The 24,527-nt window shown below is 37.3% G+C and overlaps 1 protein-coding gene across 1 annotated transcript in view; it reads left to right on the top strand.

Annotated features, from left to right (window-relative positions):
• The window catches only part of SEC11A (SEC11 homolog A, signal peptidase complex subunit), a 39,543-nt gene that overhangs the window by 8,974 nt on the left and 6,042 nt on the right, over window positions 1-24,527 (top strand). Inside the window, exons 2-4 of the mRNA NM_001003313.1 lie at window positions 12,571-12,680; window positions 18,190-18,339; window positions 24,336-24,455. Coding sequence (NP_001003313.1) covers window positions 12,571-12,680; window positions 18,190-18,339; window positions 24,336-24,455 — 380 coding nt within the window. The remainder of the gene's footprint in view (window positions 1-12,570; window positions 12,681-18,189; window positions 18,340-24,335; window positions 24,456-24,527) is intronic.

The following is a 24,527-nucleotide window of genomic DNA, read 5'->3' as shown; positions in this document are numbered from 1 at the left end:
GGTGTCTCAGCCATTTGAGCATCCAGACTCTTGATCTCAGCTCAGGTCTTGATCTCAGGGTCATGAATTTGTGCCCCACATTGGCCTCCATACTGGGCATGGAGCCTACTTAAAAAAAAAAAAAAGATTATGTCCTTTTAGTTCTGATTAAACTACAGGTAGTAGCTTTGTTAGGGAACTGTGATATATTGCATTATATGTTAGATTATGTTTAAGGTTACGAACTGGGACTATCACTTGTAGCAAGAAATAAGGTTGGAGAAGGTAGCAGGGGCCAAATCACAGAAGGCCTTGTATACTAAGGAGTTCAGACTTTATAAATAGTTGAAAAAAAATTTGGAGCAGACAATACAATAATTTCATTTTCACCTTATAAAAGTAATGTATAGGCAGATGAGTTACATGGATGCAAGTATAGAGGTAGAACTGTCAGATTATTTTAATAGTCCTGATGAGAAGAGACGTAACCTGATAAAGCAGTAGCCATAGTTAAAGCCCATGGGCTAAATGTGAGAAATGTTGGGGAGGTAAAATCCAGAGGCCTTCAGCAGATGATCGTACCAGTTACTGTGCTAGAGAGTGTGGAAAGAAGAAGAGATCCGAAGGAAAGGATTGAGTTCAGCTTTGAACCTGCTGAATTTAAGGTGTGTGTAACATTGGGGTAATTGTCAGTAAGTCACTGAATATATTTACCTAGGGGATATATGTGGTATGATATGAAAGTAGAGATTTGGGTGTCATCAGCATATATGTTGTAACTGAAGCCATGAAGAGAAAAGATTTCATGCAGGATGGGAAGAGAAAAGGACAAAGATGAGTGAGTTACAAGCAAGTTAATCTAGTGCCAAGTGCCTCAGAAAGACAAGGTGTAGTGGAAATAAGTTTGTGGGCTCACCCTTGCCCCCCTCCCTTTGTAATGACTAGTTTAAGTAGATATATTTACAGTGTTCAAAAATTTAAAAAGTGAAAGTGACTTTTTCCTATAGCTTTACCAGCATGGTATATTTTCAGACTTTAAGTTTCTGTCATCCTAGTAAGTGAAGAATGGTACCTCAGGATATTTTTACTTTTACTTACCTCCCCTTATTCGGAGTTTGGTTGAGCGTATTTTCATATGGTTTTAGAGTCATTTTTACTTCATTTTCCATGAACTAGCAGTTCATAATCCATTGCTTGTTTTCCTTAATGGATTATTTTCTTACTGATTTCTCAGTGTTGCTTGTAGGAAGGTTAGACTGTTTCTGCATATGGTAAATATTTTCTCAGAATTTGTCATCTTTTGACTTACAGTATGATTCACCATGCATGGTTGTGGGACTTTTTGGTGGTTGTTTGCTTTTTTATCTTGATAGTCACATTTACCTATATTTTCTTCTGGATTTCAGGTCAATTTAAAAGACTTCTTTCACTCAGGCCTTTCCTACTCTATTTGCTTCTATTTTGTGTGTGTGTGTGTGTGTCTTAAAAAAAAAAAAGCTTTATTGACATATAATTCATAAAATTCACCCATCTTAAGTGTGTAATTCATGTTTTTCAGTAAATTTATAGTAGAGTCGTGCAACCATCACTACAATCCAGTTTTAGAACATTTCCATCATCCCAGAAAGATCCTTTGTGTACTTTTACAGTTGATGCCTGTTCCCATTCCCAGCCCCGGGCATCTGCTAATCTGCTTTCTGTCTCTTAGGATTTGCCTTAGCTGTGTAGTTTATATAAATGGAATCATACAAAATGTAGTCTTTTGCAGCTGGCTACTTTCATTTAGCATGATTTTTTAAATTGTAGTAAAATACACATAAAATTTATTGTTTTAACCAGTTTTGTTTTTTTTTTTAAGATTTTATTTATTTATGAGAGACATAGAGAGGCAGAGACAAAGGCAGAGACACAGGCAGAGGGAGGGGAGAAGCAGACTCCATGCAGGAAGCCCGATGCGGGAGTCCCGATGCGGGACTCGATCCGGGTCTCCAGGATCACACCCTGGGCTGAAGGCACGCTCCAAACCGCTGAGCCACACAGGGATCCCCTCTTAACCAGTTTTTAAGTGTAGAGTTCAGTAGTGTCAAGTACATTAACATTGTTGTACAACCCATCTCCAGGACTCTTCATCTTGCAAAATTAAAACTCTGCACCCATAAAAAACTACCCACTCTCCCGTCACCCTGCCCCCTGACAACCACCCTTCTGCTTTCCATGTCTATGAATTTGACTTCTATTGATTTTTTTTTCTCTATTGTTTATTGTTTTCTATTTTGCTGATTTATGCTCTAAAGTATATTTCCTTCCCTGGTTGCTTTATTTAGTTTGCTATTTTTCTAGTTTCTTAAAGTGGAATCTTGGGTTATTGATTTAAGATCTTTTCTAATATATGTATTTAAAGCTACACATTTCCCTTCAAGCAGTGCTTTAGCTACATTCTGTAAATTTTAAGATGTTGTGTTTTTGTTTACATTCAGTTCTCAACATATTTTATGATTTCCCTTGTGATTTCTTTTTCACCCACGGATTATCTAGAAAAATGTTGTTTAATTTCCAAATATCTGTGGATTTTCCTAAATTTCTTTTCAATGCTGATTTCTAATATAATTGCATTGTGGATGGAGAACATAGTTTATATGATTACAGTCTTAAAATTTGAGGCTCTTTTTTATTTGCCAAGGCCTTGATTTCTGGAGAATGTTTCATGTGTGTTTGAAAAGGATGTATATTCTGTTGTGTTGGGTGGAGTGTTCTCTAGATATTTGGTTGGTGGTATTCAAGTTTTCTATATCCTTGCTGATTTTCTGTGTCATTTTATCAACTTGAGAAAGGGATATTGAAGTCTCTAACTTCTTATCTTGGAATAAATCCTACTTGGTTATGCAGTATATATTGTTGGATCTGATTTGCTAAAATGTTGCACATAATTATTTTATCAATATCCATGATGTGTTCTGTAGTTTTAACATCTTTAGTCTGGTTTGATAATGCTGGCTTCATGGAATGAATTGGGAAGTATTCTCTCTTCTGTGATTTTCTGAAAAAGTTGATGTAAAATTGTTATGATTTTTTAAGTGCTTGGTAGAATTCACCAGTGAATGCCGTTTAAGCCTGAAGTTTTTCTTTATAGGAAAGTTTTTAAATCATAAATTCAATTTCTTTAATAGATATTAATCCATCCAAGGTATCTGATTCTTCAGTGAGCCTTGATAACTTGTCTTTCAAAGCATTGGAAATATATTAGCATAAAGGTATTCATAATACTTGCTTAATGTTCCTATTAATGTTTATATTGTTAACCAAAGGAATATATATTATTCTTGTGATGTTGGTCATCTCTCTCATTCCTTTCTGATACTAATAATTCATATCTTTTCTCTCTCTTTTTTCCCTGATTAGTCTGGCTAGTTGATCTTGAAGAGCCAACTTTTGGTTTGTTTTTCCTTACTATTTTCCTGTCTTGTTTCATTTATTTCTCCTCTTATTTTTAATATTTACTTTCAGTGAGTTACATTGGGTTTCATTTGCTTTTTCTAGTGTTTTAAGGTAGAAGTCTCATTTAGGAAATTTACAAATATTTGGAAATTAAACTGTTTCTCTTTTTTTGTAGGGAAATTAAACAATTTCTAAATAACCATGGGTCAAAGGAGAATCACAAGAGAAATTACAAAATATTTTGAATTGAGTGTAAACAAAAATGCAACATATGAGACTTTCCTATTTTTCTTAATATAGGCCTTTATTGTTATAAAATTCCTTCTGTTTAGCATGTTAGGTGCATCCCACAGATTTTGATGTATTTTCATTTTTGTTCAGGTAAAAATACTTTCTACTACTCTTGTGAGTTCTTCTTTTACCATAGATTATTTAGAAGTCTGTTGCTTGATTTCTAAACACTGGGATTTTTCAGATAGCTTTCCATTACTGATTTCTATTTTCATTCTATAGTGATTGGAGAAAACACTTGGCATAATTCAAATCCTTTTTATTTATTTATTTAAAAAGCTTTTGTTATTTATTTGAGGGAGAGAGTGCAAGTGAGAGAAGAGAGTAAGAGTGAAGGGGCAAAAGGAGAGGGAGAAGCAGACTCCCCGCTGAGCAGGGAGCCCTAGGCCCAGGGGTCCATCCCAGGACCCCAATCAGTGTGAGCCGAAGGCAGACACCAGACTGACTGAGCTACTCAGGTGCCCCTCCTTTTCTATTTATTAAGACTTGGTAAATGTTTTATATATACTTAAAAGGAATGTGTATCTACTGTTGTTGGGTAAATATCAATTAGGTCAAATTGGTTGGAAGTGATACTCAAATTTTCTCTATCCTTAATGATTTTCTGTCTTCTTGCTGTATCGATTACTGGTAGAGAGGTTTGGAAATTTCTAACTATAACTGTGGATTTGTCTGTTTCTCTTTACAGTTCTGTCAGTATTTGTTTCCTGTGGTTTTTTAAAAAAAATTTTTTTAATTTAAAAAAAGATTTTATTTATTCATTTATTTGAGAATGAGAAAGAGCGGGAGTGGAGGGAGGAACAGAGAGAGAGGGACAGGCAGACTCCAGGAGCTGAGTGGGGAGCCTGACACGGGACTCGATCCCACGACCCTGACCATGACCTTATCGGGAGGGAACTTAATGGACTCAGCCATCCAGGCACTCCTTTTTTTTAAAGACTTTATTTATTTATCTGAGAGAGAGCGCACACAAGCGCATGCAAGTAGGGGGAGAGGCAGAGGGAGAAGGAGAAGCAAACTCCCTGCTGAGCCGGGACCCCTATGCTGAACTGAATCCCAGGACCCTGGGATCATGACCTGAGCAGCAGAAGGCAGACTTGTAACCACCTGAGCCACCCAGATGCCCTGCTTCCTGTGTTTTGAAGTTATTAGTTGCATAAATTCTAGGGGGATGGTTGGGCAGAGAGAGTCCCAAGCAGGGCCACATGCAGGGCTCCATCTCACAGCCTGCACCCAAACCAAGAGTCAGATGCTTAATTGACTGCGCCACCCAGGCACCCCATCATGCGTTTTGTTTTGTTTTGTTTTGTTTTGTTTTGTTTTGTTTTGTTTTAACTTCGTAAGTATGGTATGGGGATTTGTGTGTGCTATTTTGGCTATCTTCAACCTATATGACTTCATGTATACTATGAGAGCATTATAGTTAATTTATTTGTTTCCCCTCCTCTGGCCTTTGTGCTGTTGTATATTTTACTTCTGTACATGTTGCCACAATACCTTATTGTTATTTTGCTTTTTTTCTTTTTTTAAGATTTATCTGTTTGAGAAAGAGTGCATGGGTGAGCTGGGGAGGGACAGAAGGAGAGGGAAAGAGAATCCCAAGAGAGGCTGAACCCTGAGACCACAACTTAAACCAAAACCAAGAGTTGGATGCCCAACCCACTGCACCACCCAGCGCTCCTATTTTTGCTTTAAATAGTCAATTATCGATAAAAAAATTTTTTTAAGGAAAAAGCATATTATTTACTGACATCTGCTGTTTCCAGTGCTCTTACTCCTTTGTGTAGATCTAGATTTTATTTGGTATTTTCTTTTTGCCTGGAGGACTTTTTTTTTTTTTTTGCCTGGAGGACTTTTTAAAAAGTTGTTTTGTAATGTAAGGCTGCTCATGATGAATTACTTTAATTTTTGTGTGTTGAAAAGGTTTTATTTTGCCTTCATTTTTGAAAGAAATTTCTCAGATATAGAATTTTATATTGATAGCTTTTCTTTTAGTTCTTTTAAGATGTTGTTTCAGTGTCTTCTGGCAAGTGTTGTTTTCTTTTTTTCTTTTTTTTTTTTTAAGATTTATTTATTTATTCAGAGGGGTCAGAGGGGGTAGGGAGAGACATAGGCAGAGGGAGAAGCAGACTCCATGCAGGGAGCCTGACATGGGACTTGTTCCCAGGTCTCCAGGATCACACCCCGGGCTGCAGGCGGTGCTAAACCACTGCGCCACTGGGGCTGCCCAAGTGTTGTTTTCAAAGAGAAATCTGCTATAATCTTGGTTTCTCTTTACATAATGTCCTTTTTTTTTTTTTCTTAATCTGACTGGTTTTACAGTTTTCTCTGTATCATTGATTTTAAGCAGTTTGATAATTATGTTGAATTTTGTTGTAGTTTTTTTCAAGTTTCTTTTGTTTGGGATTTGCTCTGGTTCTTGGATATATGAGCTTATAGTCTCAATCAAATTTGAAAAAAAAAATTAGCCATTATTTCTTAGTTTTTTCCTGTCTTCCCTTCTTCCTGATCAATCCAATTACATATATGTTAGATTACTTGACATTCCTCTTCTGCAATTTTCTGGAAGATTTGGCATAGAATTGTTATGATTCTGTTTTATTAAATGCTTGGTAAAATTCACCAGTGAATGCCCTTTTAGATTGGAGTTTTTCCTTGTTGGAAGGCTTTTATAGTTTTATTCTTTACTTTTAAAAGATTTTACTTATTTATTTGAGAGCGAGAGCGTGTGTGCATGTGCACTTTTTAAAAAGTTTTATTTGGGATCCCTTGGTGGCTCAGCGGTTTAAGCACCTGCCTTTGGCCTACGGTGCGATCCTGAAATCCTGGGGTCAAGTCCCACGTTGGGCTCCCGACATGGAGCCTGCTTCTCCTTCCTCCTGTATCTCTGCCTCTCTCTCTCTCTCTCTCTCTCTCTATGTCTATCATAAACAAACAAACAAATAAATAAATAAATCTTTAAAAAAATAAAAAGTTTTATTTACTTAAGTAATCTTTATACCCAACATGGAACTTGAACTCAATGACCCCAAAGATCAAGAAGCGCTCACTCTTGCAACTGAGTCAGGCAGGTGCCCGTGTGTCAAATTTTTAAAAGATTTAACAGATTTTTTTAAATGAAACTTGTCTTGATATTATTAGACTATTAAGGATTTTTCGTTTTGTTATTATCATTTAAGATCACTGGGACTGTCAGTGACTTTATTGGGCCATAATTACAGCAGATATTCTGAACATGCTTCAATTTTTCCAGCACTATCTGTTTTATTTCTAGCTGCTGTGAGGGTATCCATCTCTAATACCCAGCTTCTAATTGCTTCATCTTTTGTGAATTAAGAGCAGGAGAGTTGTGGTCATAGATTGATAAGCCTCTTAGTTTGAGGTCTTGAGATAAGAGGAGTTGAAAATTTAAGCCAAATGCAATTTTTAGCTCTGAGACACATTTTTGCTTCAATGATTACTTGTGTATTTTCTTGAGATTGCTGGAAGTATGATTTCTGTGAAAATACCCTAAGTGTTGAATTTCAAATATCTCTTGCAAGAATGGGAAATATGATGGTGTATTTGATAACTATAATAGATAAATGCATAGTGCATAACTTCCACATTATGGGTGTTAAATTTATCGGCTTTTATATTGCTGAATTTTATGTCCTGTTTTTTTTTTTTAACTCTTGTTATATATTATTTACAGTATTATATATTACTTAATTGTTATGTGGATTATTCTAGTCACAGAATTTGTAGGGGAGGGTTCTACTTCCTAAAACTGCAAAAGTAAAATAGCACACACAAATCCCCATACCATACCTACGAAGAGGTTTTGTTTTGTTTTGTTTTTTAAGATTTTATTTGAGAGAGTGCATGAGCAGGGGACGGGCAGAGGCAGAGGAAGAAGCACACTTCCCACTGAGCAGGGAGCCTGACAAGGGGCTCGATCCCAGGACCCAAAGATGATGACGTGAGCCAAAAGCAGACACTCAACTGACTGTGCCACCCAGGCACCCTGCTTTTTATTGGCTTTAATAACATTCTTTTCTAGTTTCACCTTGAGCATTGAAGAGCATATTGTTCTAGTCACTTCTTAGAAAAAATAATAGGGCTATTCACTTCTGTATTTGTTATTCTACATATGTCACAATGTCTTAATAGTATGCTGTTGCCAAATGATATGAGGTTGGGTAGCTGCCACCTTGTTTCTGCTAATATCAGAAAGAGCCCTTTTTGTGATCATGTATATTCATAAGTATTCAGATGTAGCGGTAAAGAAAGCAGGAGCTCGGAAGGCAATGTGGGTTTTTTGTTGTTATTGTTGTTGTCTTTTGAGTAAAGACTACTGCTAGGAAAAAGAGCAGAGAAAAGAAAGGGAGAAGAATATGACATTTCTCAGACTTTTGCTCAGAGAGAATATTTGTTTCACCAAATAGTGTCCTTCTGTCTAGGTTTTGGCTCACAGACTGATTTAGGATTATGCAAGTAGGTGCCTTTTAAGGAACATACCGGTTATACACAGTGAGGGACTTTCAACCTCTTTCTCACTAGTAAGAATGATGAGGGTGATTTGGGTGATTAAGATAAATTTTACAATAATGACTTTGTAGTGAAAGGTAGTATTCCAGGTCTGAGGAAAAAGAGAAGGCTAATTATGGGTAGAATAGTGATCTTCTTGCAGGGACCTAACAAGTTGTCATTTTTGTCTTTCATTTTTCTTTGAAAGAGTAGTTATTAGATATCCCACATCTGTTAGACAGTGCTACATCGATGCCCTTCTGAAAATGGAAATATTTTCATCAACAAAACAGAGTTGAACTCATTAACATGGGGCTAGTTTTAGATTTTATTTATTTTGGTGTGAACTTTTAAAGTTTTCCTGCAGAAATATTAACATGGTTGGTTATGGGATATTGCCATAGACCCTGCTAAGGATGTTATATAAATATGTAGTACTAAATAAATAAATAAAGTAAATAAATAAGTAGTACATCCAAGGTTACCTTTTCAAAATCTGGCTACTTTTGAAATATGAAACTTATGTGACCCCCAGGTAGGGGATCGTGGAGCTGTATTTTATATTTGGTGGTGTATGTGGAATCTCACAACCCTTCCCTCAGAGATTCGGGATTGGAGTGCAGATTCTACTGTTGTAACCAGTACCATAAGTGATTTTTCAGCATTGAAAGTTTGGAAAGTAGAGCCTGTAGCCGAATTCCTGACTGCTTATCCACTGGTTGACCAGAATTACTTCTTAGAAATTAGTTTTCCTACTTCTGGCCTCTCCCACTCCACTTCCTCAGTTCCTTTTTCTGAGGAAGAGGACCATTTTTTTTTTTTTTTTTAATTTTTAAGAAAGCTACCATCTTGAAGAGGTAGAGTTTAGGAGAACTGAGTTCTAGTTAGTAGTTACTGTTCTGCATGCTAGTAGCTGTGCAGCTGTGAGCGCATCACTTAGCCTCTCTGTGCCTCCGTTTCCTCACCTGTAAACGGGAGGAAGGGTCCCCAGATGGGAACGTCAAACTACGTATCAGATTATACCTGTATGCTCATAATACTCCATTACTCAAAGAGTAGCAAATACTTGTGTCTGTTAGAAAATATTCATATTTCCATCCTTTGAGGATGACATTAATTATATTGATAGAGTATGTCATACTTCACTGGAGGCCAAAAAAATAATGTTCTAGCCATTAACATGGACTTAAGAAAATAAAATAAACCTAAACAACTTACTTTTGAATAGATGATACTTAGTAAAAACTTAAAAAATGTGAAGTGTATATACTGGAAAGTATTTTCATCCTGCCTAACTTCCAGTTCCTCTTCCAGAGCAGCCACTGTCCCCAGTTTCTTGTGTATCCTTCCAGAGCTAAAAGTCTTACCGTAATAGGTAGTTAATAGGTAATGTTCCAAATTTATAAAAATTGGAGGAACAATTAGTTTTGAGAAGCATGAGGGTAAATAGCACAAGAAATAGCTATGAGACAAAAATGATTGAAGTGGCCTACCATGACCAGGATAATTGCTTGTTTTTAAATTATATATATATGTATTTTGAGATTTTTGTATATACATTCATGAGAGACAGAGAGAGGCAGAGACATAGGCAGGGAGAAGCAGGCTTCTCTCAGGGAGCCTGATGTGGGACTCAATCCCAGGACCCTGGTATCACAACCTGGGACAAAGGCAGATGCTCAACCACTGAGTCACCTAGGTGCCCCATTACCCAGGTGCCCCATTAAATTATATTTCAATAGAAATAAAAATTAATTTTAAAAGCAGAAAATATAGATAAAATGACACAAAATTGGCTAATATTATAGCTCTAGATGTAACCACTTACATATTTAGTTTATGTATACCTTTGTTTCAAGAAAAATCAAAAGACCTTGGGGTGCCTGAGTGACTCAGTCAGTTAAGCATCTGCCTTCGGCCCATGTCGTGATCCCAGAGTCCTGGGATCAAGTTCCTCATTAGGCTCCTCATTAGGCTCCCTGCTTAGCAGGGAGCCTGCTTCTCCCTCTCCCACTCCCCTTGCTTCCCTGCTTGTACTCCTTCTCTCTCTCTCTCTCTCTCTCTCTCTCTTAATAAATAAATAAATAAATAAATAAATAAATAAATAAATAAATAAATAAATAAATAAATTAAATTAAATTAAATTAAATTAAATCTTTTTTTTATTTTTTAAATTGAAAGACCTAACCTCCCCCCACCTCAAAGGGAGCAGTTATGTGAGGTGTTGGATGTCTCTCTCTCTCTCTTTTTTTTTTTTTTTGGTGTTGGATGTCTTAATGAATTCTGTGGGGGAACCCTTTTACAGGGTATACATATATTAAATCCTCATGACATACATTTTTTTTTAAAGATCCACTTATTTGAGACAGAGAGAGGGGCTAGGGAAGGGGCAAAGGGAAAGGAAGAGAGGGAATCCCAAGCAGGCTCCAGGCCCAGGGCAGAGGCTGGCTTGGAGCTCAGTCACACAACCCTGAGATCGTGACGTGAACCAAAATCAAGAGGCAGATGCTTAACCAACTGAGCCATCCAGATGCTGCCTCATGTTGTACACTTTAAATATCTTACACTTTGGGGGCACCTGGCTGGTTTAGTTGGTAGAGCATGTGACTCTTGATCAGAGGATTTTGAATTCAGGCTGCACATTGGGCATGGATCCTACTTAAAAATATATATTACTTTTTTTTTCTAAAAATTTTATTTATTTATTTGAAAGAGCTAGAGAGTAAGAGAGAGCACAAGCCATGGGGAGGGGCAGAGGGAGAGGGAGAAGCAGACTTTCCGCTAAGTAGGTAGCCCAACACAGGGCTCGATTCCAGGACCCTGGGACCATGACCTGAGCTGTAGGCAGATGTTTAACCAACTGAGCCACCTAGGTGCCTCAAAAATCTGACATTTTTATTTGTCAGTTATACCTCAGCAAAGCTGAAAAAAAATTGAAAGAATAGTACATAAACACTTGTAAGCTACCATATAGATGTTAACATTTTGCCATACTCTATGTGTACTTATGTGTACCTAGAATTTTTTTTTCTGAATCATTTGAAATGGGTTGCAGATAAGACAGTTTACCCCTAACTACTATTGGCTAACTACTAGTAGTGTGCAATATCCTGCATAACCATAATACTATTATCACACCTAAGAAAATTAACACTAATTTCCTAGTATCATTTCATATTTGAGTTTCCCCAATTGACCCCAAAACATCTTTTTTTTTTTTTTTTTAAAGTAATCTCTACGCCCAGTGTGGGGCTTGAACTCTAAACCCTGAGATCAAGAGTCGCATGCTCTACTGACTAAGCCGGGCAGGTACCCTTTAAAATGTCTTTTGTAATTGGGATTTTTTTTCTTATATGTATTTTTTTCTTTTGAGCCAAGATCCAGTTAATTATGCATTACATTTGGTTATGTCTATCTAGTCCTTTTTGATCTAGAATAGTCTTCCACCTTTATTTTCATGACATTGAAATTTTGAAGACTAGAACAGTTGTCTTGCAGAGTGTCCATATGCATGTATATTTTTTAAAATAACAAAAAGGAGTCAGTCATCCTCTTATCCAGCCTTGTTCAGCACAATTAGTTCACATTATTTCCCTCATTTGAAATGCCTTTCTGGTATCGTATCTGCTTATTGAAGTAGAATTCTACAATTTGTTCAGTAGTGGAAATTCAGTAAGACAGAAAAGGCTGGTCTTCAAGTCCTAATTATGTGACTGACAAGCTGTATGACTTTGGCAAAATTATTTCCTCTGTCTGAGAGTTAAATGCCATCAAATAGCCCATCATTATTAGATATTGTAGGAAAGTAAGTCTGGGAGGAGCATAGAAGCAGTGATTTGTATCAGGAATGTGATTGAACTTCAGGTGAATTGTGGTGAAGCGTAAATGAAATAACAACTACAAAAAGTTTTGAATATAAGCTATTATGTAAGGGTAACACACTGAGTGACCAAACAGGAGGAAGATGTTTGGGGGATGGGAGGCTATGCTGGAATACTGCTAGTGTAATTATTACAGTTTTAAGGAATGTTTCAGAACTTCAGCTGGCCTAATAGTACTACTTGAAACTCTTTTGGGGTAAATTTTTTTTTTTAAGATTTTATTTATTTATTCATTCATGAAAGACACACAGAGAGAGGCAGAGACACAGGCAGAGGGAGAAGCAGGCTCCAGGCTGGGAGCCCTATATGGGACTCGATCCCAGGTCTCCAGGATCTCGCCCTGGGCCAAAGGCAGGTACTAAACCGCTGAGCCACGCAGGGATCCCTTGGGGGAAATTTTTTAAATGATACTACTCTCAGTTGCTTTCTGGAGTGGGGATAATTATGGATCTCGTTTCTTCTCTTGTTCTTACAGCTGTATTATCAAGTCCTAAATTTTGGAATGATTGTCTCCTCGGCACTAATGATCTGGAAGGGACTGATGGTCATAACTGGAAGTGAAAGTCCAATTGTAGTGGTGCTCAGGTAACAATTTTTCTTTTCAAGGCATAGAATTGCATGGTATTACTTAAGAGAAAAACTGAGAAATTAAATAACTATTGTATTATTCCTCTAGAAACTATGGTTTCCCAGAAAAGGGCCTGAAAGAAAATTAGTTACTATTCTTCAACTGTGAGAAAATGTGCAGCCTCATTAGGCACTTAGAATTCAGACCCCCAAGGGCTCATGACTTCTCTATAAAACGTTTACAATGTGAGTTTTGTTTTTGGCACATCTCTTAAGAAAAGTGTTTCAATGTGTACTGTATTTTCCCGAAATTCTTATGTCTTCTTCCTTTTCATACATCAGGGCTGCTCTTTAGTTGTCAGTTTGCTGGATTAGGTATCCTCTCCACAAATTAACAGTTTTTCTGCAGCATGTTCTCAGTGTCAGTACAGAAACATCACTAATTATTTCCATGTTTCCTGCTGACCTTTAAATATCACTTCTAAACAGACTTCAGAAATTTTGAAGATATTAGCTGCCTCTTAAAGTGGCAGTACTGAATCTTTTCCCACTGTGCTTCCTTCTATGTCCTTGAATTCATACTCTAGTGATTTTAAAATCCTAAACTAGTAACTAACTCCATTTTGGAGAATTATCACTTCCTTGTTTAAGTGAATCTTAAAGTAAGTAATCTTATCTTAAAGTAATCTATAAAGTAAATCTTTATAGTTCTGTCTTATTTGGGACTTAATTATGTAAGTTATTTCAAGTCTTTTCAAGAGATAATGGTATATAAATATAAAAGAAATCATTAACATTATCTAGAGTATATTAAGTACTATTACTTAAATAGTACATTACTCTTAAGATCAATTTGATTCTGGGATGCCTGGGTGGCTCAGTGGTTGAGCATCTGCTTTCGGCTCAGGGTGTGATCCTGGGATCTGGGATTGAGTCCTGCACCAGGCTCCCTGTGGGGAGCCTGCTTCTCCCTCTGTCTATGTCTCTACCTCTCTCTCACTCTGTCTCTCTCATGAATAAATAAATAAATCTTTAAAAAAAATCAATTTGATTCCTTCATTGTCATATTTGTATATACAGGCTTTAGCAACAAGTGGTTCCAAGACCCACTGTTTTGCTCTTACCTTATTCCTACTCTTACTCATACCTTTGTTCTATGTTTATTAATGAACACATCCAGCTGTAATTTTGGAGATCCAAAGGCATGTATGTATTTTATTAGCTGGGAAAGCATTTAATGTACTACTCTGGGAGTACAGAGACAGGGCCCCAAGTTCCCAGACAGTTTTAAATTCAGTGGAGAGTTTCAGTTTCAAACACTGACAGAAGGAGAAGCCACACTAATTGGCCTTGTGGGAATAGGGTATAGTGAGAGAGCCCAGGGAGGCTTCTTTTAGAGATTCTTCTGGGATTATTTCATATTGAGCTTCCTTCAGTGGAGATGCTTAAGGACAATCTAATGACCTTTAAATTGGGGATGTTGGCGTGAAGAGGGGATTCCACTGAGGACCTGCTCAACACAGTGGTGGTCCTGGAAACAGTTCATTTCTGCTACAGCTGGAAATTTGATAGTATTAGTTGGGGCTTAAAAGTGGTGTTTGGACAAGTTATTTCGCAGGAAGGTTTATTTATATACTAGGCTTTTCTGATTACCAATGTGAAATAAAGAAAGGAAATTAAAAGAGACCAGGTCCTATTGGAACAAAATCTGGTCAAGACTAGAAGAAGCAGTCATTAGAGAAAAGTAATGTATGTGGTTCGGTGGCCAAGAAAAACCATGTATTATAATAATTATCTGGCACCAAATATGCCTCAGAGGATTCAAGGTAACTGAGAATCCACTTTTAGGACTGGGTGAGGTCATTGGGGATAAAGACAAATAACTTTTTAAAATAAAAATACTTACTTTAGGGCACCTGGGTGACTTAGTCCATTAAGTGTCTGACTTCAGCTCAGGTCATGATTCTGGAGTCCTGGGATCGAGCCCCAAGTCAGACTCCCTACTCAGCAGAGAGCCTGCTTCTCCCTCTCCCTAGGTGCCTCCACCATGCTCTCTGTATCTCAAATGAATAAATAAAATCTTTTTTAAAAATTATTTTTTAAATTCCAATATTTAACACACAGTGTTATGTTAGTTTCAGGTGAAGATAAATACTTTCTTATTATTTTTTTAATTAGAGTTTCAGGAAACAATCAAAACTTTTTTTTCCCATTTATAGATAGAGCTGAAGTCAGTTTAAAAATATTTAAGTGGTTTATATTTAACTTTGTTTTTAAGATTTTATTTATTTATTCATGAGAGACAGACAGAGACAGAGAGAGAGAGAGGCAGAGACACAGGCAGAAGCAGGCTCCACGCAGGGAGCCTGATGTGGGACTCGATCCCGGGACTCTAGGATCATGCCTTGGGCTGAAGGCAGGCGCTAAACCACTGAGCCACCCAGGGATCCTCTATATTAAACTTCTTAAAATTTACAATTGATGTATTAAATTTAAAAGTATACTTTAATCAGGTAATGGTAAGAAGTTTACTAATAATATATTTAATGTTTAAAAGGTTTCCCCTAGTTTATTTCTTCAATGGTCCTCTCACTGCACACTGTTTTTAAGATTTATTCATTTATTTGAGAGAGAGAGCGCATATGCAGGGTGGGGGCGGGGGGCAGAAGGAAAGAGAGAATCCTAAGCAGAAAGCTGAGTGTGGAGCCCAGTGCAGGGCTGGATCCCATGATTCTGAGATCTGGACCTGAGCTGAAATCAACAATCAACTAAGCCACTCAGGTGCCCCACTACACCTGTTTTTAATGCCACCTGTATCTGAATTTTTAAATCTTTTTATTTCTCATCCAACTTTCTTCCCTAAAATCTAGCCTCTTGTTTTCACCCTGCACTGGACATCTCCATCTGAACATGGTGGTTGAAACTCCTTGATGTTTCACTTGAAACTCCTTGTAATAAAAGTAAAATTCGTCTCCTTTTTCCACACACTTGTTCTTTTTCCTCTTATTTCTGTGACTGTCACTGACATCTGCTCCTTTGCCATTGTTAAAAACCCAGGTGTCAGGGCAGGCCCGGTGGGTTAGAGGTTTAGCGCCACCTTCAGCCCAGGGCGTGATCCTGGGGACCCAGGATCAAGTCCCACGTCAGGTTCTCTGCATGGAACCTGCTTCCCCCTCTGCCTGTGTCTCTACCTCCCACCCCCGTGTCCCTAATAAATAAATAAAATCTTAAAAAAAAAAAGAAACCCAGATGTCATCCTCCTCACCCCGTTATATCAGGTTGGCCATCAAATTTGTTATTTTTCCTCCTCTTTCTTAGACTCTTTTATAGTTGTCTTCCCTGCTGCTGTTCTGTTTCAGGCCCTCCTCATTTCCTGCCTGGGCTGTTGTAGTGACCTCTAAAAATACGCTTTTAGAATCAGCAAGAGTTTATATATTTTCATTATATGAAATGTTGAAAACACAAAAAGTCTACCCATAGTTCTGGGATATAATCACTATTAACATTTTAGTTTCTTTTTTGATGTATATTCTTTTTTCTTTTTTTTTTAAGATTTATTTATTTATTTATTTATGATAGACATAGAGAGAGAGAGAGAGAGAGGCAGAGAGAGGCAGAGACACAGGAGAAGGGAGAAGCAGGCTCCATGCCGGGAGCCCGACGTGGGACTTGATCCCGGGACTCCAGGATCGCGCCCTGGGCCAAAGGCAGGCGCCAAACTGCTGAGCCACCCAGGGATCCCCTTTTTTCATGTATATTCTTATGTAATTGAAGTAATTCTATATGTGCATCCTTTATGTGTCCCCTTATGATTCTCCTGTGTCCATATTTTTAATAGCACTTTTAATGATTGCCAAGAATTCATTTATAAGTATTGGCCTGGACACTTGGTCTGCCAGTCTACCTTTTGGCCTTTTCTAGTTACTCATTAATTCAATAAATATTTAAATGTGCTCTGCATATTCTATACCTTCTGAAATTATGACTTTTAAATGTAAACGTGATGATACTCCCCGCTGAAAATTCTAGAATGGCTCAGAAGCAGGTTAGCACAGTGAGAGTGGATTCTGTTGGACTCCCTTTTCAAATTTCACCTTTATCATTTTTTTAAAATTTATAACTGTATACCTTTCTAAGCCTCAATTTCCTTGTTTGTAAAGTTAGGATAATAAGAGTATCTACATCATAGAGTTGCTCTGAAGATTGCTTAAAAAGAAACAACTTAGAATGGCACTTTGTATACAGTAAGTGCTTAATAAAAATGAGCCATTACACTGTAGCAGCTCAGCTTTTATCTGTTTTATTTTTTAAAAGATTTTATTTATTTATTAGAGAGAGGGGAGAACACAAGTGGGATGGGAGGCACAGAGAGAAGCAGACTCCCCACTGAGCAGGGAGCCCAATGGAGTCTCAGTCCTGGGACTCTGATCCTACTGTCCCGGGCTCGATTCCCACATCCAGTCCCACATTAGGCTCCCTGCATGGAGCCTGCTTCTTTCTCAGCCTCTGTCTCTGTGTCTCTCATGAATAAATAAATAAAATCTTAAAAAAAAAAAAAAAAAAGAAAGGAAACTGGAGCTTGAGTTTTGAAAATTATACTTATGGGCTGCTTCTTTTTTTTTTTTTAATTTTTATTTATGTATTCATGAGAGAGACCCACAGAGAGGCAGAGACCTAGGCAGGAGGAGAAGCAGACTCCTTGCAGGGAGCCCCATGAGGGACTTGATCCTGGACTCCTGGATCATGCCCTGAGCCAAAGGCAGGCACAACTGCTGAGCCACCCGGGCATCCCTAGACTACTACTAAATAGCAAGAAAAGGTTAAATTGCTGCAGATATCTTAGGACCTTGAAGAACTTGGTATAGTATAGGACAGGGGAGAGGTGAGAAGGCATTCTAGAAGTTTGTCCTCACTAATTACCACAGAATTGAAGCCTTTCCTTGTTTCTGAAATTCTTAAAAAAATCTCTGCTATTATTCTTAGTTTTCTTTCTTGTTTCTCTTTTTAAAATAAATAAGTTGATAACAGAAGCATTATCTTGGTAGCTGACTGCTCTTTGACTTGATGGGCTGTTTTCCCTTCTTAATGGTTCAAAACCGTAAGGTCATCTTAGTCTCTATAAATGGCAGAAGATGATCCAGTTCTCATTTGAATATTTGAATGTATTTAGCATTTTCAGATGAGGTGAGAATAAGGGCAGTGATTATAAAGTTCATTCTTTTATATTCCCTTTGTCACTTGAAATTTTAAAAGGTTAAGGAATTAGTAACATTGCCCTTTTCAAGACTGAAGCTCCTTTGAATAGTAATGCTTGAAACAAATCTAGTCAGTAAAGGCTAATAACTATAGTAACTTTTGTGTAACTTGTTAGTTTGTGGAAACCATATTTTGAGAACAACACACATGGATGCTGATATATTTGTTTAAGTATCAAATATACTCCAGGGGTGATACTTGTGATTGGTTAACTTTTGAAAGTGAATTGAATCTTACACTTTTTGTTTTCTATATATTCTCTCTCTCCTAGTGGCAGCATGGAGCCAGCATTTCATAGAGGAGATCTTCTCTTTTTAACAAATCGAGTTGAAGATCCCATCCGAGTGGGAGAAATTGTTGTTTTTAGGATAGAAGGAAGAGAGATTCCTATAGTTCACCGAGTCTTGAAGATTCATGAAAAGTATGTGCAAACTGTACCTTCTCTGTTTTAAGATATTTTCATATTTTATGTTTGCAGTATTTAATTTTGATAACCTGAAGGCTAAGAAGAGTGGGAAATGCCTCGGTTCTTCTTCCAATCCATTTTTATGAATGTCTGAAGGCTTGGTGAACATTTAGAAAACTAGTTATTTATTAATTAATTAATTTATTTATTTTCTAGAAGTTTTTCTTGGTTTTCTTTTTACTTCCCAACCAGATCCCCCTGTGTATCACCCCCCCCCAAAAAAAAATGACATAAAGGTTGATCCCAAATAGAATCTTCCAATGTAAAAAAAAAAAAAAAAAAAAAAGAATCTTCCAATGTAATTGATGAGGTAGCCCTTCCTAATCTTTCCAAAACAAAACAAAACAAAACCTTTATGGCAATCTAACAGCCATGTCAAATAAGAATAAATTTACCAACTTTTTTAAATTCCAAAGAAAGTGTCTTTTTTTTTTTTTTTTTGAGATTTTATTTTTAAGTAATCTCTATACCCAACATGGGGCTCAAACTCACATCTCCAAGATCAAGGGTCACCAGTTGAGCCAGCCAGGTGCCCCTAAATTCCAAAGAAAATTTCTAAAATTAAGTTACTCTTTTAAACGTAGACTCTTGCATTTTAGAATTAGAAAGGACATATGTAAAACCTTTAGTATCACCTGGACATGGATGTAGGCCATAACAATGAGCAAAAAATTTCATCTCTCTGGGTCTGTTTCCTTACCTATAATATTAAGAGATTTAGGAAGATGAATTACAAGATCTGTGAGTTCTGAGCCTATGCTTCCCTGTCCAGCTCCACATTCCTCACACCCTCCCTTCCAAATCCAGAGTATTCTAGTTATGGAAAACATTCAGGAGGGAAGGAAAGAAAGAAATGAAGGAAAAGATAGGTGTCCTGGAGGACACACAGAGGGGAATAAAAACAATGAGACAGTGATTTAGGTTCTTGAGAATGAGAGAGACTTAAATAAATATTATGTTATTCTTGCCCTACCCTCTAGAGTAATTTATTTTCTCCACTTAAACAAGAGGGGACTGCCAGCTGTTGCTTTTTGAAAATCCACATAACCACTTTAGTTTAAAAGAGTTCTTTCTTCATTGGTGAAATAAAGATCAGACTGCTCTTTTTTTTTTTTTTTCAAACTTCAGTATATATTTTGAAAGATTATAAATTTTTTTTTTATAGATTTTTGGAATTTTCCTTTCTTACTTGTAGTCCTTGTGGTTTAAAGATTATAATTTTAAAATGGCATTCTACCATTGACTAGGAAGGAATAACTAAACTCTTTTTAGAAATTTAGTTTAGAATTGTGTAGGTTTATCCAGTACAGGTTCTCAAAGTGGATTTGCGTTATATTCTTAGCACTGCATGTTGTTAGCAAAGCAGAGCCAACTTTTCCCTGAACTTATCAGAGAAAATCAAATGACACTCAGACCCTACTTTTGGTTAGAGCAGAAGCATTTTTATATGCAATCCTTTGGAATTGAATGAGTTTTTTTTTTTTTTTTTTTGAGTTTTTTATTTTAAACAGTTTGATCTTGTTCTAGGGCAGGCTCACTGACAGATACTATAAAATAAAAAATAACAGAATTCTGAATATTGTAAGATGTACGGTCCTACTAATCCCGGGTTTTTGGTGATTCATTTTAGACTCCTGAGATGTGTTCAACTTGAAGACCTGTTTATTTTATTTTATTTTTTAAAGATTTTATTTATTTATTCATGAGAAACACAGAGAGGCAGAGATGTAGGCAGAGATGTAGGCAGAGGGAGAAGCAGGCTCCCTGTGGGGAGCCCGATGTGGGACTTGATCCCCCGGGATCCCGACCTGAGCCAAAGGCAAGTGCTCAACCACTGAGCCACCCAGGTGCCCAAAGTCCTGTTTAGATAACAGATCCAATTAATATTGTGAAGCTTCCAATTTCCTTTTTTTCTTTTGGGGAGACTAAAATAACTGATTGTGATAATCATTTAATCTCATAGTGCTAACAATGTTCTTAAATATGGGACTAAATGACAGCCAGAATGGATGAAATGTTTATAATAAATGTGCCCTGAACGTTTTCAGGCTGAATTTTACACTGTTATTCATCTGAATGTTGTTTTAGGAAATAAAATCCTGAACTTTATGGGCAGCCCGGGTGGCTCAGCGTTTAGCACCGCCTTCAGCCCAGGGTATGATCCTGGAGACCCGGGATCGAGTCCCACGTCAGGCTCCCTACATCGAGCCTGCTTCTCCCTCTGCCTGTGTCTCTGCCTCTCTCTCTTTCTGTATCTCTCTCATGAATAAATAAATAAAATCTTAAAAAAAAAAATCCTGAACTTTAGGAAGAGTAGAGGTAGGATTCATTCAGCTGACCTCTCTCTTTGGTCTCATTCCTCCTTTTTCTCTCCACCTGCTGCTTACGTACCATGCCTTCTTTTTTCATATATTGACTCTCCATCTTGTGAACATTCTTATTATATAGCATAGAATAAGATACTGTATAAAATTGGGAAATAACAGCAAATAAAACCATATGCAACCTTAACACCCAGAGAGAATGTTAAATTTTGGGTAATTCTCTCTGTTTCATAAATAGACATTTTCTTTCCTGTACAACACTGGGATCTACTCAATACAATTTTGGTAACATGTTTATCTCATGAACATATGGTAGAAGGTACCTGGTATTGCCACATATGCAAAGAATCCCTGAACTAAAAGATCAGCTTGCCAAGCACTGCTTAAAAATATATTGATAATAGGCCCATGAATCTGAATCTGCTCTTTCTGCCTAGTATGGTCATGACCTCTTCCTACCTGTTCTCTAGAGGACACTAACGCCACACACTGAGCTGTCTGACCAGGCAGTGGGAAAGCAGACATAATCCAGGATGTAGCTCTAGTGCACTGCTGAGCTCAGGCAAAATGCTCTTGTAAGGGACAATAAGAAACTTCCAGTATTTGTAATAGGTTGTTTGGAGGAGTAAATAGTACATGGGGAAAAAGTGATCGGTGGTGTTTTCAAAAGACTCAACCTTTTCCTGCATTTATTGAAGTTACTGTGTTTTTAAGTGAGTAAAAAATGGGGAATTCTTGCTCCTGGCTCATATAATAGGGCTGTGAGACATGTCCGCAGGCAGGGTTACCCATGCTCTGGCAGGTGGCGAAACATCTTCTTTGTGTCCTCTCCCCCCACCTACTCTCATTTTCCATTTTCTTCCAACAAAAATGAGTCAGGAAAGAACTAGCATATAGTGTTGTCTGTGTTTTCATTTGAGAGACATCATTTTGAATATTATCAGTTGACTTGATTCTCTTGGGTAGTTCTTCACATTAGCCTGCTAGTCATCCGCTCTTCATGCTTACATTTTTCCCCACATATACATTTATTTTATTTTATTTATTCATGAGAGACACAGAGAGAGGCAGAGACATAGGCTGAGGGAGAAGCAGGCTCCCTGTGGGAAGCCCGATGTGGGGCTCAATCCTAGGACCCTGGGATCATGACCTGAGCCAAAGGCAGACTCTCCACCACTGAGCCACTCAGGTGCCCTCCACACACACACACACTCATATAAATTTGTACTTTGTCTTATTTTATAGCCTACTCTGATACACATTTTCCAAGTTGAGCTTAGTATATAAGGTATTATAGTTTGATGCTGATGAATACTGGCACGTGGTCAATTGTTTGGAAGGAGAAATTTTGCCATTGGGATGACTTAATCCTTAGCTTTGCTTTTTCTGTGCAGAGAGATAGATTGTTTTGTGCCCACTTGGCTTTTTAGGGTCTTACTTTTTCTTATATAGAAAGTGATTAATTCTTCCCGCCTAATATCACAGTATTATGATGGTTGAATTAAGCTGCAAGCACGTCGAGCTCCTTGGAGATTGATCATATTAAATATTTGGTCCATATGGCAGCCAGGGAAGGCCCTATGTAAGTGTGTCACCAGTTAGCCTTTGGGGCCTCTGGAGTGGGGAGTGCTGGGATGGATCTGGACAGTGGGTTGAGCAGGAGCCACTGCCACCATTGCCTCTCGGTGGATAGAGACCTACCTGCACTTTCTACCACAGCTCTAGCAGTCTCTCCCAGTACCATCCCAGGGCAGGGAACTCGGGTATGCTGGTGTGTTTTGTCAGCAAATGGAGGACTCTCCTCAAACAGAGTCTCCTGTAGTGTCCCTGTCCTGGGGAACGTTTCTGTTCCCCCATTTCCCTTTCCTCAAATTTGATGTTACTTTTCTGGGCTTGCTGTTGTTTTCATGGCTGAGTAGACTCTCCGTGCCTGTGCTCCTGACTTGCACTCTTGCAGCTGGCTCCCCTTGGCACCTGCCCTCTTTCACTCCAGAACTTTTCAGACACTTCCTCACTGAGTTGTCAGCTAAGGATTATTTTTCTCTGTATATATTTGCATTTTTTCTAACTGGAATCTCATTTTTAATGTGACTGTTTGCACTTAAGTGTTTTTGGTGTTTGCAACACCTTCCAATTTAGTTTCATCTGCACATTTAGTGTTTGGTGAGCCAGTTTCTGGTTTAGGATCTAAGAAGATATTAGTCAGTAGGAGTCAGAGGCTAATTTTCTTCTGATATGGTAGTTAACCCACACTCAACTTGAATCAGTTTTAAGATACTCTTTATCAAACTGTAAAAAACTATACTTTGCTTTCAGTTAAATTTTAAAATTCCTAGAAACCTCCTGTTCTTTAGCAGAATTAAACTAATAATTTCCTGATCAAGTAAAATGCTTTTCCTATAAACCCTGGCTCATAAAAGCAATGTATATTTTTTGGAGAAAAAAATTAGAAGCTAAAGAAAGCTGTAGATAGCTACTGTTATACCTTGGTTTATCACTTCAGATCTTTTTTACTCTTATTTTTTCTTTCATTTTAGTTTTTAAATATGGAGAATTTCTGAGGCACTTGGCTGGCTTATTAGCTAGTGGAGCCTGCAACTCACAATCTCAGGGTCATGTCAAGCCCCATGTTGGCCCACTTAAAAATAAAATATAAATAAATAAATAAACATGGAGAATTTCTAACATGCTCAGAAGTATACAAAACCATATAATGAAATCCCATGTACTGTCATCCAGTCCCAATAATTATTAATCTATGGCCAGTTCTGCCCCACTTATATTACCACCTCTTTCCACTCTTCTTCCTGTATTATATGGATCAAATCCTAGATATCATGTCCTATGTAAAAATTTTAGTAAATATCTATATAGCATAAGCAATGAGCTTTTAAAAAACATAACTACATTTAGCATGGTTATACCCCCCCAAAGAACAACCATACCTTTGTATCATTATGTTTCCAATGTTTCCAATCTTTGTTCAAATTCCCAATTGTATCATAAGCTTTTTTTTTTTTTTTTCTTTTTAACAGTTTGTTTGAATCTAGATTCACATAAGGTCCTTGGTTGCAGTTGGTTGATAAGGCTTTTATAGTCTCTTTTAATTAACCTGTAAATTCTTTCTCCAACTTTCTTTGTTCCTCACAACTTGTTGGTTGAAAAAAGTAGGTTATTCTCTAATTTCCCTAGTATTTGTTGCAGATTATATCCTGTGGGTTAGTTTAATATATTCCTTTCCTTTTTGTATTTATAGAAAATTGGTGGTTTGTGTTTAACTTAATATAAAAATGAGATTATACCGTATATACGATTCTGTAATCTTTTCTTCACTTAATAAAATGTTTATCATCTTCCAGTGTCATTAACTATTCTAATATAACATTGTCTTCAGTGCTTACATATTTAGACTTTCAGCATGTTTCCAGTTTCTCCCTAGTTATAAACACAGCTATGAACATCCTTTTAGCTAAATAGATAATTATTTTGATAGTAGGAATGATGATAAAATATTACAGTTCCACAGCATTTTTGGTTAAGAAAACCAAATTTTGTGCTTGGAAATGGCATGAAGATATTTGATAACTTGACTGTCTCTTACTCTTTTTTTCCCCTTACCCTTTAAAGGCAAAATGGACATATCAAGTTTTTGACCAAAGGAGATAATAATGCCGTTGATGACCGAGGCCTCTATAAACAAGGACAACACTGGCTAGAGAAGAAGGATGTCGTGGGGAGAGCAAGGGGGTAAGCATAAAGGGGAGCATTTACTGAGCTTTCCATGTCCCCTGAAACATGGCCCTCTGTCATATCATCTGA

The sequence above is a fragment of the Canis lupus genome, chromosome 3, assembly GCF_011100685.1.
Source record: "Canis lupus familiaris isolate Mischka breed German Shepherd chromosome 3, alternate assembly UU_Cfam_GSD_1.0, whole genome shotgun sequence".
Classification (NCBI taxonomy): Eukaryota; Metazoa; Chordata; class Mammalia; order Carnivora; family Canidae; genus Canis; species Canis lupus.
Note: the sequence above shows the minus strand (reverse complement) of the source record. Positions and strands in the feature narration are given on the sequence as shown.